The sequence below is a fragment of the Epinephelus fuscoguttatus genome, linkage group LG22, assembly GCF_011397635.1.
Source record: "Epinephelus fuscoguttatus linkage group LG22, E.fuscoguttatus.final_Chr_v1".
NCBI classification, from domain to species: Eukaryota; Metazoa; Chordata; class Actinopteri; order Perciformes; family Serranidae; genus Epinephelus; species Epinephelus fuscoguttatus.
In genome coordinates, this window is record NC_064773.1 from 6,458,960 (window position 1) to 6,474,394 (window position 15,435).

Below are 15,435 nucleotides of genomic sequence, written 5' to 3' on the forward strand. Positions count from 1 at the left end.
TTTAGATGTGTTTTAATTGTATTACCTGTATTTTTTTTCAATTGTTGTACGGCGACCTTGAGTGCCATGAAAGGCGCCTTATAAATAAAATGTATTATTATTATTATTATTATTAAGTCCAAATCATACCCAGCAGCACACCAGAGTTATATAAAAAAAACTATGAAAACTATGACTAAATATGTTCGTCAACAACTTTCTCTTCCATGACCTGCCACTGTGCTCTTGTTAATAACATGTCGGGCAGGAAATCCAAAGTGTGGGATCATTTTGAGAAGGTGAAGGACGAACCCAAGGTGATATGTAAACTCATCTTCATTGGTCGACTACAAACATGACGTATCATCTGAAACATGGAAGTAGCTACATGCCCATTAGCCCACAGCGTCATTAACAGGCGGCTCGCTCAGTGTGTGACGTGCACTTGGAGATAAAATATAGGCCTATATTAATGAAGGGTCATTAGTACGGTTTTGTATTTCTCTGTAATGTAGAACAGTGTTAATAATGTCAGGACTATTGTCTTGTGTTTCCAGTTGAGGACATCTGGCATGGGACTGGACCTTTATGAAAAGTTTGGGTAGATTTCTCATATGGAAATGTTGCACGAGCTGAGGCTTGAACTCGCAATCTTCAACACCAAGAATCATCCTCTATCTCACTGAGCTAATTGACAAACAGAAATGTCACATGTAGCTTCACAAATTGACTAAGCCAGTCACCTGTGTGCAAGACAGCAGCTGTTAGTGTGTAAAGGCAGATTTCAAACGGCTGTTAAAAATTCAGTTATGAAGACAAAAATCCGAAAATACACAAATTGCATCTAGACAGCATGGAGATGTTGGTAATTTGTTTTTAAACAATGATTTAATTGCTCCATAAGTGAAAAACTGATGTTTAAAAATGTCATTTTTACATTGACTCCAATTGTTCGCATGAGAGCGAAATTCAAAATGCTGTAAAAAATTCAGTTTTTGAGATAAAATTCTGATATTTTCCAAACATCATCTACCATGACTCTAGAATTTTGTCATTTTTTTTAATGAACATTGAAAATGTATTTAGCAAGAATTTGCAAGTAATGTTTACAATACTATTTACAGTCAAACATTTTGATGCACTGTAGGCTCAATTTTTGATAAATCAACAATCTGTGTGGATCGTTTGTGTAGGACAGTCTGAAGATGCTCTGTAGCAAGTTTGGTGTCAATTGAGCAAAAATTGTGGGAGGAGATAGGTTTAAGAAGTTTTACAGTTTTTGAAAAAAACTGAGTGATGGACTTCATAATTTGCAATAGGTTTAAATGTATGAAAGTTTCTTCAGTATTGGGGCTACAGTTTGATGAAAGTTGCAAATCTCTAGCACATATGGTTGATTTGTTGTGAATTTTCAAAATTTTGAACTTTAGACGCTTGCTGTAGCGCCACCATCAGGACTATTGGCTTGAGTTTACAGCTGAGGACATCTGGCATGAGACTGGACCTTTGTGCAAAGTTTGGTGAGTTTTTGAGCATGGGAAGTATGATTTCCTTGGAAGAAGAAGAAGAAGGAGAAGAAGAAGAAGAAGAAGGAGAAGGAGAAGGAGAAGAAGAAGAAGGAGAAGAAGAAGGAGAAGAAGGAGAAGAAGGAGAAGAAGTAGAAGGAGAAGGAGAAGAAGGAGAAGGAGAAGAAGAAGAAGGAGAAGAAGGAGAAGGAGAAGAAGAAGAAGAAGAAGAAGAAGGAGAAGAAGGAGAAGGAGGAGAAGAAGGAGAAGGAGAAGAAGGAGAAGGAGGAGAAGGAGAAGAAGAAGGAGAAGAAGGAGAAGGAGAAGAAGAAGGAGAAGAAGGAGAAGGAGAAGAAGGAGAAGAAGAAGGAGAAGAAGAACATGCAGCTTAGGCTGCCCAGACGCTAATAATTACATTAACATCGTAAACATGAGTCTAGTCGACGAATGGCCCTAAATGACATCTACTGGTCGACTAGGAAAATTCTTAGTCGGGGGGCAGCCCTACAAAATATTGGTTTTGACTTGACTGGACTCAGTGAAATGTTCAATATAATCTGATGACTAAAAAAAAAAGACAGAAATGTAAAGTTTCTTTGACTGAGATGAGACTAAAATGTCCAAACTTTTAGTCAAATGAAACATGACCAAATTAAACTAATCTGATAAAAAAATAACAAGAACATTTGACACATTTGTCACAGTAGAAAACTAATAGCTGACAAATTTAACACTGCAGCACACAATGTAAGACGCTCTGTTGAAGCTTGTAGCAGCTGGTGGTTTAGTTTACTGTAATTATACTGTTGTCTCAGAACCACTGGTGATGATTTATTGACATTCAGTTGGCACAATTAAGCATGAGTCATGTTGCTCTTTGAACCAGGTCAGTTGGGTTGTACTGAGATCTACTTAGAGGTTAAATAAAACACTCATTTCTGTCTCTAAAGTCATTTTTAAATCTCTCCGGAGAGAGTACAAATACTACTTCAGATCTTAACCAATGTTTTTAACTAAATCCCTCTAGCTGTTTGCCTTTTTTCCATCTTTGGTGGAGCCGCTGAGGGAGGAGGAAATGGGGATTTGTCTGGAGGAAACAGATCAGACACAGTTTGTAATTAGAGTCAAAACGAGGGCAGAAACACGAGGATTTGGAGCAGCAGTTTGTTTTGAGCCACTTGGCCATGCACTCTCCGCTGGGCTGCCGTTTAAATCCTGTGTGGCAGTTCGTGTGGCTGCACTGACCTTTGAGATGTTTCTGGTATCTCTGCAGCTCGGGGGCCAGCAGGCCGCCCAGGGGACCCAAGCAACCGAGCGCCGTCACCACAGCGTCCTCATCATCCATTTCGGCGTCATCATCGCTCTCCCAGCTGCCCAGACCGCCACTGGAACAAGATTATAACATCCTCATCACCACTGCCCCTACAGCACGTTCCTATCACCACGTTCTTACACATACACGTGTAACATAAAGAGACAAAAGGAGACTGTGCTTTTGAGGTTGTAGCTCCTAAACTTTGGTACATACACCAAGAAAGCTAACGGCGTTACACTCTGTGTTGCTGTGTGAGGCCGTTGTAAAACAAAGATTGATTTGGTCTCTATGTAGCGCAATATACCCAATACCAATCGGTTAAAAATGCCGCCATCTGCTTGATCTAAAATGCATTAGTATCTATAAGTATAGAACAAACCTTCCACTGGATTTGACTGAGGTAGGGAACGGAGTGATGTTGTAGGTGTATTTCTCTCTCAGCTCAGCCAGTTGAGGGAAAGGAAACACTGCCATGGAGTAAACCTCCTGATAGATGGAGAGGTCAATCAGGTGAACAGCGCATATACCAATCCTAAAAACATCACTTAAGAGTTCAAAGAGGTGTGAGCAGTTTGGTTTATCCCGTACCTGCATGAGTTCAGACGGATCGATGAGGTTGCGCTCCAGCATCTCCTGAGTGAGACACCCCATCGTGCTGTAAAACTCATCGGCCGTCTGACAGTACTCGATCCGCCTGGACAGAGACGGAGGGAGGAAGAAAGGAGACAACCAGGTGAGAGGAGGACAGGGCAGCAGGCTGAGCAAAGCACCCCAGACATCCCTCTCCCAAACAACACTTTCCAGCTCCTCCTGGGGGACCCCAAGATGTTTCCATGCCAGAGGAGGTATGTAGTCCCTCTAGCATGTCCTGGGTCTGCCCTGGGGCATCCTACCAGTGGGACGTGCCCGAAACACTTCGCCCAGGAGGCCAAAACCTCAACTCAACTCAACTGACCCCTTTCGACACTAAATGTTGATTCCCAGGGGCCCCACACAATTTGAATCCTTGTGTCTGTAAGCAACGTTCCACTCACTCTCCCAGTCTCTCCCAGATGGCAAGGGCGACCCGAAACAGCACCTCTGAGCCCTCGAAGAACACCGAGTCCCAGATCTTCAACACGGTGGGCGCCGGCAGGCAGGTGGCAAACATGGTGAGGAACCACTGCATAGTGAACACGTTGGTCAGCGGAGGCTCGTAGCTGCCTGAGAGGGCACAGACGAGAGGTTTTTTTTTTTTTAAATATTTGAGGAGTTATTTGTGCGTACACATCCCCACATTAAGACACCAAGCACCATCCGGTTGCTCTGCACGCTGTTGAGATCGAACATTTATACCAGGTAGCATCTCTGTAAACCCTGACACACACACACACACACACACAGCTGTGTACCTCCAGCTTCTCTGTTGGCATCTTTCTGAAGGTGGTGGAGATGCTGGGACAGTCTGGGCAGCTTCAAGCGCAGCAGGTCTCTGAACACCGCCATGTCCACTGGTAGAGGAAGACATTACAGATTAAAAAAAACTCTGCTGGTTTGAGGCTCAACACGACAGTAACCTGATGGTATCAATCACGTCTCATATCAGACGGTGCTGTAGATGTTTCATGATGTAATTGTAATCGATGCCACAAACATTTGAAGGTCTGTTTTGATAAATGAGCTTTCTCCCCATCAGATACTGACATCCTTCAGACCACAGGTACAACCTTCATTAACCTTCTTAACTCCTGATTCTCAAACTAAAACAATTATTGTAATTATGTATTCATTTGCCCGTTATTCCTGTGATTATTTGTTTGTTTGTTTTTTCTACATAATGTCGGAAAATAGTGAAAAATCTCCATTAAAATTTCTACGAGCCCAATTTGGCATATTTGAACTGCTTGTTTTGCCATATCTTCAGTACAAAATTCAAATTTCCTAAATTAACTTTCAAGAAATACAATAAACAGTCCCATTTGAGAGGCTGGAACAAGTGAATTTTATTGCATTCTTTAACTGCTGCAGAAACATTTTGTCAATTAGCTTCTCAGTCAGTTTCAAAATGAATCAGCCTGTATGGGTTCTGCCGTGTTTACCTGACAATGCTCGCAGGTTGTTGGCAAAATAACTCTCAGGCAGCACTTTGTCAATCAGATAGATCATCACCTGAGGACAGAGGAGTGGAAAAACACAGTGAAGTTTAATTATTATTCCAGGGGAAGAAAGCAACATAAAAACTCTACCAGGAAGTTTGATTCCACTTCTAGCGTACCTTGAGTGCATCGCTCTCGTGGCCCTCTGTAACTTCCAGTATGAGTGCAGCTAGTACGTTGAACCCTTGGCAGTAACCCACAGTTTTATTCCAGCGGGCGTACGCCAGCAGCACCCTCTTCAGCACCACCCTGTCTTGCTCCCCCTCCTGGCCGCAGTAAGAACTGCAGCCCGTCCTGTGCAGGTCCTGGACAAGGATGTACAGTTTGGATTATTTAACACAAATCAGTGCATTTACTGGATACATGAATCATCACTTCATGTATTTAAGACAGAGACAGTGACGAGACGATGAACACCAGGAAGAAGATGATCAGACATTAACAGAGAGACTGTGTTGAATCTATGAGTCATAGGGAAACATTAAAGAGCTGCAGTGTTTCCGTGATGCAGTCATCTCGCTCTCTGACGCACAGTCATGAGTAAACATCCTCCACTGGACACTGTGCACAGTCTCATTAACTTTTAAGGGATGAACTGTATTTAATTAGTGGGATGTGTTTACATATACTCAGTAGGAAAACATCTATGATGGTTACTTGAGTTGTTTTGTGTCCATCTTTGATATAAGCCATCATTACTGTGTACTTCTTGAAGATCTCTTGTCAATAAAATCACTTAGCATGGCTCATAAGGTTCAGACTGATGAGTGAAACAGCCTGTGTGTCTTAAGTTGAAATGAAACCCTCTTATTCTTAGACCTCACACAGCAGTCTGTGCCAGAGCAGTTACACCAATACTGTAGGATCATATAAGACAACCTGTACCTCGAAAACACACAAAACCAAAAACAAAAAGGGAACTCAAACTTAACTTAAAGTCCATGTCATGGCTTTCCTTGAGCTACCGTACAAATCTTACTGTTTGCCCAGTTGTTTGTACATATTTATTAACCCACTTGTGCCCAAGGACATATTAAGTATGATGAGGAGAAATACCAGTTGCTCTAAGTCTTTTGCGGACATAATCTGGGCTGTTAACTTTGAAACTTTTAGATAACATGAAAACTAGAGAAGTGCACTCAGTAGAGTGTGTATCTCTACCAGGCGGCTGCGTTCCTGCTGTGGTTGCCGAAGCTGATCGTGGCCACTCTAGAAAATGCACAGTCACAGCTGCGCCTGGTGGATTTGTCCCTCCTAGCTCCCTTACGATCATCAAGTATTTTGCATCTTGCCTCATGCCTAACTTAATGTCATCATAACATATCAGACATGGAATTAATCTGCAGATAGTCCAGTTCAAAATGAAAGGCATTTAAACTTTTCTATGGACCATAAGGCATTTTGTTTTCTGCAGCAAATTCCTTTCTTTGCTTTTGCCTGATGACTTGCAGCCCCTGGTTAAGAGGAGTGAGAGATCAGCAGTCAATGACGGTATGAAAGTGTTAATAAAACAGGTTTTTCAACAACTGGGAATCACCGCAACAATGAGAGGTCCTTGTGCATACAGCCATAAAGGTGCACACAAAATATTAGGCTGATTGGTCCAGTAGTATTTGAGATTTGCTGCAGACAAACAGATACACACACACACACACGCACACACGACTAAGGGTGCTTTCACTGCCCTGTTTGGTTCAGTTCAATCAAACTCAAGTTTGTTTGCCCCCTAAGTGCAGTACGTTTGGGCAGGTGTAGTCTGAGTGGGCGGAAGTTCGCTGCATAGATCAGCCTCTCATTGGGCGGAACGAGCCACCCGCTGAAGTCCCGCCCTACCACCTCCGGTTGTGTAGCAGTTTTCAACCGTTTTCAACACGTCCTTTACTAACTTTTGCGGTGTTTGATCTTGCGGGGATGTAGCCATTTTTCTTCCATTGTTCGCGTCCTGTAGGCGATATTTTTGTGGGCGTGTTACACCAAAACCTGTTTCCCCCCCGGCAATATTTTTGTAAGCGCACCGTTGCTGTGGCACCACCCAGAACGATTGTGATTGGTTGAAAGAAGTACAAGCAGCTGGGGCGTTTTTTTCTCCAATCTCAAAGTGAGAGTCGGCCCAGCCAGACCTTTCTTTTCTTGAGAAAGGTCTAGGGCAGGTGTGAACACAGCAATCACACTCAGGTGTGCACCAAAACAACCGGACCAAGACCTTCTTGAAGAACGAACGAAGTACAAACGAACTCTGGTGCGGTTCATTTGTAGTGAGAACGTGTTCCGACCTTCCAAACGCTGTGCTGCTAACTCAGGACACACACTTTAAAAATGCTGCATACACACACTGTACATACATATTCATCCCAACATAACAATACGATCCGGTTACCTTGACAATTTGGATGCCGAGGGAGTCGTCGTCAGGGTTGCTGCGCTCGTTAAAGGCGAAACGAAGCGTCTTCTCCCAGTCAATAGAGATACTGTGGAGGTACTGGTCTGCTAGCGTTAGCCACACCTGCAGAAAGACAACAGCCTCACTGATACAGGAATAATATCAACAGCAAATAAACTTAGAGGAGAAACGGTTCAAATATCAGGACAGATTTTCAATCGCTGCCTCCACTGAGTCATATGAACAAATATTTAAACACTCCTAGTTTATCTTCCATAACATTCTCAGCTTTCTTTTTCTTCCAGCACTTGTGTGAGAGCCCCTTGTTTACAGTGATTCATTTTGTTCAGCACGTTCAGGGAAGAACACGAGATTTCATTGTTTATCTCCCCCGACAAGATGAAAGTAATCGCCTCAATTTCCCTGGTCTCTTCTCCCCAGAGATGAAGTTATGATGTGGGATGAATGGAGCACTGTTGACAAAGTGCCTCTGCATATTGTTCTTTCAGACTACGCTTCCTCTCTCAAGACTGGAAAACTTTGCTTGAAGGCTGGCAATAAGAAGGCAAACACAACCGGGTCATCACTTTCTTTTACTAGAGACCCTCTGGGTTCAAAAACAGACATAAACAAAGAAGAGAAATACATGAGGTCTTATTCATAAAGATGTTGTTTTATATGGGAGATGTTTCTGGGCTGTGGCTCAGAGTTTACTCAACATGCAACAGTTACAAGGCTGCTACTGATATAACTGTGGGTATAAAAAATTACAGCAGGGCCACCACTGGGAAAAAAACGCCATAGTTCATTTGCCCGCTTCTTAAAGAGAGTCCTGATTCACACCGAAATTACTTACCCTCTTCCTCCATTCCTTGGGTATCCCAGTAGGGAGCCGAGCCACTGCTTTAAGGGCGTCGTACCACTGTGGGGAAGAAAACACACACTGCTTTATAACCTTTTAATTAACCAGCATACTCCCACTGAGGCCAGCAATACAATATTAATACTTAATGGAAAGTCCTGTATCATTTACTGTTGTTAGGAGACAAAGGTCTTTAGTGTTTATCACATTAATTCACACACTATAAACACATATAAACACACATACATACATTAGATCAACAGCTAAAAGAAAGCATCAACAAAACACTATCATATAAACTGGCTGTAGCATTATTATGTTTCCTACCTGCTGGAATCCATTCTTTCCCAGCGATGGCTCGATGGTAAACTTCAGCCTCGTGTCAACTCCTGCAAACAAACAGAGACAGCTGGTCAGACGAGTCTGAGACCAGAGCTGGGTGACTTTTTATTGTGCTTGTAAGCATCCTAAAGTTTCCAAAGTTTCTGTACAGAGAATGTCAGACTGAAATTTGGGGGAATGTGTGTAAAATGACACCCAAAACATGTTTTACAATGCATGAGAAACTAGTGTAAATAATATCAACTATGCATACTAAGCATCATTGACACAGAAAATGAGTTTCGGGGTGAATAAATGGTGAATGGACTGCATTTATATAGTGTTTTCTCGTCTTAGTGATGGCTCAAAGCACTTTACAACACAGGCATTGTTCAATCATTCACACACACATTGATATGCTTCTGGCTATCATACAAGGGACCACCTGCTCATCAGGTAAACACACATCACAGGTGCACTCAGAGAGCAATTTGGGGCTCAATATTTCGCCCAAGGACACTTCAACATGCAGACTGCAAGGACCAGGGATCAAACCACCAAGAGATAGACCACTCTGCTCTATCTCTTGAGCCACAGCCACCCCAAATAAATGTCTGTCTCCGACTGTGAGATCATAAAAAAACTCAACATGTGGAGAGTGAACATACAATGTAAGCGTCATATGTGTGACTTGGTTCCTGCAAATACTTCACGTATTTGACGTTTAGCTTCACTGATGCATAATATATTGTGATATTGTTATTCAGTTTGGAAAAGGGAATAGTCAGGAGATAATCAGGCTCAGTCTGTACATAAAATGGCACAAAGCAGCTTTTAGCTGACCAGTTATCATGAATGACCAAAGAAGCAGCCAATGGCAAGACGGCTGAGTACATCAGAGGGAACTGTATGACCCCAGGTCAATGATAACTCTGTCTTTAACCAAAATAAAATGAAAACTAAGCAGTGATTTTCATTTTACTTAAATCAAATTCATCCTATGACTTAGGGCGTTTTCGGACGTTCATCTACGTGGGTTGCCACATATTTGACATCGACTGGTTTATAAATGGGCGGGGGTCTGTCATCAGCGTGTTGACAAGTAGGCAGGTAGAAATCCCCTCAATGTTAACAAACATTACCTCACTCATACTATTATGGCATTGCTATCAGCTGCAGCACCAACGTAGAGCACAATACTCGCGGCTCGTACAAAAACGAAATATAAATCTACACCTTGTGCGAAGATGTCATCGTCGCTGGCAGGAAAGGTGGAGGAGGCGACAGCTAGCATTGTTAGCAATGCTGAGAGCCCTGCCAACTCGGGAGCGACCAGTGTCAAGGTGAGTGACAGTAGTGCTGGGCGGTATACCGGTTCATACCGAATACCGGTGTTTATTTTTCTTATGATATGAATTTTTCATATACCTCAATACCGTTGAGTATGTAGCGTACACAACGTTGGGAACGCAGCACAGCGGAACGTAGCGCCGCAGGACATTGTTTGACAGGGGACTGTTTTGCAGTTGTACTAAACAAGTATGTGAGGGCACAACGGCGTGTTGAGCGGTGAAGATGGATAAAAACAGTGAAAGTTCCGAAACTGAAGTTCCAGAACGAGAACATGACACAGAAGAACTTGTACCGAAAAGAGGAGCCGTGTCTATTGTTTGGAAGTTCTTTGGCTTTTAAAAAAACCGACGTCGATCAAACAACAATTCTCTGCAAATGTTGTAGAGCTAAAGTTGTAGCCGCAGGAGGCAACACGAGCAATTTGCTTCACCACCTCAGCTGCAAACATGTCTTGGAATATCAAGAATGCATGAAACTAAGATCAGCGTCCTCCATGTCTGCAGGTAACGTTAGCACTGCAAGAGAAAAGTCGAGTCAGATGTCACTTAAAGACATGTTTGCTAGGGGGACTGCCTACGACAAGAAAAGCAAACGGTGGATTGAGATTACCAACGCTATCACTATCCACTTAGCCAAAGACATGGTACCGCTGTCATGCATTCTGATTCCTTCACTTCATTAGAATCATGAGTGCCACCTCTTTGTAAACAGCATCATTTTGTGAGGCCATGCAAACCTGTATTAATACTAGTGTGGACATTAATGTTTTTCTACAATATTCACTCCTCATGACAGTAAAATAGGCCATTCTAAGCCAATTTACTGCAGCAATTCCTCTCTAAATCATTAGAAAATGTGGTTAACACCCAGTCGTGCATGAAAAAAAAATACCATCATATATCGTGAAACTGATATAATTTTTAAAAATACCGTGATATAAATTTTTGGTCATACCGCCCAGCACTAAGTGACGGCTCATTTTTGATGGTGGACTTGACTTCTCTCCTGGCGGAAATGAACAACTGGCGCACCAGAATTTCCTGTCAATGGTCCGAAAGTCTGAACCATCCAAAAAAATGCTTTCACACTAGTAACAGTCCAGACCATGGTTCCATTTGGTCCGGACTGAGACCACCTCTTTTGGCCGGACCAATTTTTGGCCGTTTGGTCCAGACCAACTGGAAAGTCCAAAAGTCCGGACCAAACAACCTAGGTGTGAAAAGGCCCTTTAACTTTGACACAATACCAAAGGATCTACGCTCATTAGTTCGGTTCACTTCAAGTCCACGGTGCAGTTCACTTAACCTGTCCAAAGTGCTCCAGGTTCACTTTGCTCTTTGCCATTGTATTCAGCCATCTAGATCACATGCTGTTGCACTGGGATGCTTAAAAAACAGTCAAAAGGCTCGCAAGGATGCAGGATGAGAAGTAGTTTGGTGCATGTCTCCAGATGTGGAATGTAGAATACATCAAACATCAACAGTCTACAGCACAGAAACGCTAAAGTTTTCTTCCAATTTTAAGTTTAAGCAAGGGGATTCATAACCGCACTGCAGTGTCATGTCAAAGGAAAAAACAAATAAATAAATAAACTTCTAGGCTATAGTGTCCTTTTTTTGATGGTCCACTTTTTGCTGCACTATAAGAGGACTGAGTTTGATTTGTTTAAAAAGAACTAAATGTGAAAACACCCTATAAAAAAAATCTAAATAATTTTTTTAAAAAAAACAAACAAACAAAATATTATCAATACAATCATGGAATGATCACCAAAAGGCTAGCCACAGACCCCAAGTCAAATCATTTCTGCAAGAAAATGACCACCTACTTATTTGCTATAGATGCCAAACAGAACTGTGACAGGCTGCAGACTTTTCCACTGATAAAAAGGTCGGTAAACATTAGGTAACTGTCTCTGGCATGGCGTCATCAAACCGGAAACACAACCTCCAAACACTGTTATCTCTCTGATTGTTATAGAATTATATGTTTAACCTCTTTTTAGATTATAATATAAGACAAAACAAGGCATTTCTGCCTATAGTTTCCATCTTAAAGCATGAGATGTGTGAATGGAGCTTGCTGAGGGACAGTCGCTGTCCATTTCCGCGTGGTGCTGAATCCGCCGCTTCAATCTCCGCCTCACTGTTGGACCGTGTAAACCCTCTTCACACGCACACGCACACACACACACACACACACACACACATCTTTAGGGAACATTTAGCGCAGGAGGCTAAACCCCCCGAAGACCAAACGGAAATGAAACTTTGATCTCAAGTTAAGAGGGAAGGTCCTGACTGTTTCGGCTCCGGGCCAACAGCTCCAACACGCCATTTCTCCCCCGTCTCTGTCCTGCTGAGCCTCTGGAGGACTGCTCTGCCTCTCAAACTGCACCCGATCGCACTACAAGTACGACTAATACAATATCAGCTGCATTAAAGTCCCTAAATAAAAGACAAATGAGTGTTTAACCTGCATGCTCCGCCTCTGTCGTTATCCCCTGCGCCATGCTGTATGAACGCCGCTTCTTTTTTCCTGTCGGAGCTTTGAGAGGATTAACACGGAAAACCCTCCTACTGCCCTGTCACACATCATTACAGCAACACAGCTGATACTGAACGAGTATTTAACAAAGGCTGGAGACATTAGTGAGGTCCAGAGGCCACACTCGTCATTACATCTGATAGTAATCCATCCAGAGGTGACATTAATTTAAATTAAAGCAGGTAGATGTGCAGAGGGAGAGAGGAGGGAGGCAGGAGAAAGGGACGAGGACAAAGAAAGGGAGGGAAAGAAATGATTTGATCATGAATAAACAAGATTAACGCTTTTGTTTGGCTGCTATGAGACACACAGTGTACAAATAATTCAACTTTACTGGATAAATACCGGGAAAAAAAGATGAATATTTGCTGTGCTGTCAGTGTTTTAAAGGGACAGTTCACTTCAAAATCAAAAGTACATATTTCTCCTCTTACCTGTAGTGCTGTTTATCAGTGTAGATAGTTTAGGTGTGAGTTGCAGAGTGCTGGAGATATCAGCTGTAGAGATGTCTGCTTTCTCTACAATATGATGGAACTGGATGGCACTCGGCTTTAAGCGCAGAAATATTTCACTCGAAAAACTCAATAGTAATGTCTCTTTCCAGAGATAGCAGCAGTAGATGCACACTTCCTTCTGCGCAGTGATTGAGTGTAGTTCAGTAGAAAGAAAATAGTCCCTACATGAAACTGCTCACAACAAGGTCTGTGAATTATCTTGAGTAACCAGGTCATGATGTCTGGAAAGAGACATTGATGATGACTTTTCAAATGTATTTTTTGGCGCTCTGAGCACCACAAGCTGAGTGCCATCTAGTTCCATTATACTGGAGAGAAGGCGGACATCTCTACGGCTGATATCTCCAACACTCTGCAAGTCACACCAAAACTATCTAGACTGATAAATAACACTACGGGTAAAGGCTCATTTATGCTCCCTTTACGTATGAAAATGTATATGTCTGTTTCAAACGATGTTACCGTCACTGCCCATATACTTCCATGCGTCCTTTACGTTGGCATGGATGTTAACCAATATATCCACCAGGGGGCAGCCCAGAGTCAAAAGTTTATGACCACAACAAACTCAAAAACAAACATGGCGACTGTGGAGGAGATATTGACAGTCAGACGTTGCACTAGACTTTTTCATCGCCGGTCATTTTGACCGACAGGGCCATAAAAATCCGGTCATAATCTATTTTTACCGGTCATTTTAATTTTCGTTTTTAAATGATAATAAAGATATTCAAAGACGTTTAGTTTTCATTCGTTCGTTTTTAATAAATCCAGCAAGCAAGTTATAAAGTGTGCATTAATAAGGACATGAACGAAAAGATGAACAGACATCCACACACCCGTGCCATTAGGCTGCGCCCTGGACACACCGGACGTCACAAACACGTCACTAACGCGTCCGGTGTGTCCAGGGCGTTATGTAGTTATGTCTGTAGGCTCGGTGACACAAAATTAAAATTGTAATAAAGTGATTATGGTATTGAAAAACGTGGTCCGTTATGCACTGTTATGTTATTTTAAATTATAAACACGGTATTTTCTCCTCACGTTCCTCAGTGTGTGCTGTTGTTATTTTATTTTGAAAATTGCCCGGATTCTCTCGTCTTTTCTGTCTAGATCCGCTCGATCCAGCTTGACAGAAGTGCTCGCGGCTCCCGTGAAAAATAGACCAGACGCCGAACTGAAGCGCTGCCTCCGTGGGCACTCGGCTCTGCTCAGCAGCCTGTGTGGACCGTCAGATAGGTTAACATGGGCGCTGACTGAAAACTGCCTCCGCTGCTGGGCGCTGCGCTTCGGTTCCGCATCCGGTGTGTCCAGGGTGTTATGTCAACAACGCTACATGAAGCAGATGAATGAGTTTTTCTCTGCAGTGTGGAAACGGCAGCCACTTAAACCACTGACTGTGCACTCTGCCGCCAAGTGGGCAGGGGTGGTAATTGCAACCGGTGAAAATGACCGACAGCCTTCAGATTTTCCGGTCATTGTTGTAAAAAACCAGTGAATGACCGAGAATATCCGGTTAACGCGACCCCTGTTGATAATGTACCTCTTGCATAAAAGACAAAAACAGAGGCAGCGCTGTAGGAGGCGGTGGTCGGTGAGGCCGTTAAATACATCGCGACTGGAGGACGGAGAATTCTTTTCTCTAGTACTGCCAGTGAGAGAAATTGAATTGTTATTTCTTCTTCGTGTCTCACTGGAGCTACGTATCGGGTAGTGACAGCAGCACTGCCCCCGCGGTTTCCGGTGGTACTGCTCCATTTGGCCCGTAGCCTATCCGTTTTGGAAACGTGCAGAAATACGGACGAATCAACACAGAGCATGGACAGAAGGCTCCGTCCGTATCCGGATCTGTATTTAACGTTGAGCATAAATGAGCCTTAAGAGGGAAATGTGTATTTTTGATTGTGGGATGAACTGTCCCTTTAAGCACATTAACCCAAAAAAAAACAAAAATCACAAAATATTAAAGATGCTAAAACCTGCCCTACATTCCCACTGCTCTCAACTGCCAGATTTATGGCTCCTATTTGTACTCGTGCACTTTGCATCAGTTGGATCAATAAAAAGGTTTGTATTGCCTTATTTCAGTCATCAGACTGTAGTGTAACCAAACATGGGAACAAAACAAGACACCGAAACATCTGCCAACCACAACATGAGCATAAAATTGTGCTCCACACAAACAAAAGGCACAAGTTGTCTGCCTGATGGGTCCCTAAAATCTGGGATTTCAACACTATGGGACATCTACCACCTGTCAAAAGAGGACACATTCCAGCAGAACTGTATAAGGCGACTCAAACAATAGAAAACTGTTGGTACTGTACATTTCTCCAAACCATAAATCCATTGAATTTGGATGCTTTTATGTAGCAAGCATGTTGAAACTTTACGCTTTGTTACGTTGCAGCAACACTGTGGTAAATATGTGGTTAGGTATAGGCACAAAAAGCAGTTGGTTATGGCTGAGAAGAGATCATGTTTTGGCTTAAAAAAACAAGTTTGAGTGCCACAATCACA

At 42.7% G+C, this 15,435-nt stretch overlaps 1 protein-coding gene across 3 annotated transcripts in view; it reads right to left on the bottom strand.

Moving 5' to 3' along the window:
• tbc1d30 (TBC1 domain family, member 30) overlaps window positions 1–15,435 on the bottom strand; it is a 39,687-nt gene that overhangs the window by 9,054 nt on the left and 15,198 nt on the right. For all 3 annotated transcript variants that reach the window (XM_049567223.1, XM_049567221.1, XM_049567224.1), the window contains 10 exons: window positions 8,504–8,565; window positions 8,171–8,236; window positions 7,312–7,437; window positions 5,054–5,239; window positions 4,878–4,947; window positions 4,191–4,289; window positions 3,834–4,002; window positions 3,388–3,493; window positions 3,179–3,285; window positions 2,730–2,869 (listed from right to left, as the gene is read on the bottom strand). In XM_049567223.1, coding sequence (XP_049423180.1) covers window positions 2,730–2,869; window positions 3,179–3,285; window positions 3,388–3,493; window positions 3,834–4,002; window positions 4,191–4,289; window positions 4,878–4,947; window positions 5,054–5,239; window positions 7,312–7,437; window positions 8,171–8,236; window positions 8,504–8,565 — 1,131 coding nt within the window. The remainder of the gene's footprint in view (window positions 1–2,729; window positions 2,870–3,178; window positions 3,286–3,387; window positions 3,494–3,833; window positions 4,003–4,190; window positions 4,290–4,877; window positions 4,948–5,053; window positions 5,240–7,311; window positions 7,438–8,170; window positions 8,237–8,503; window positions 8,566–15,435) is intronic.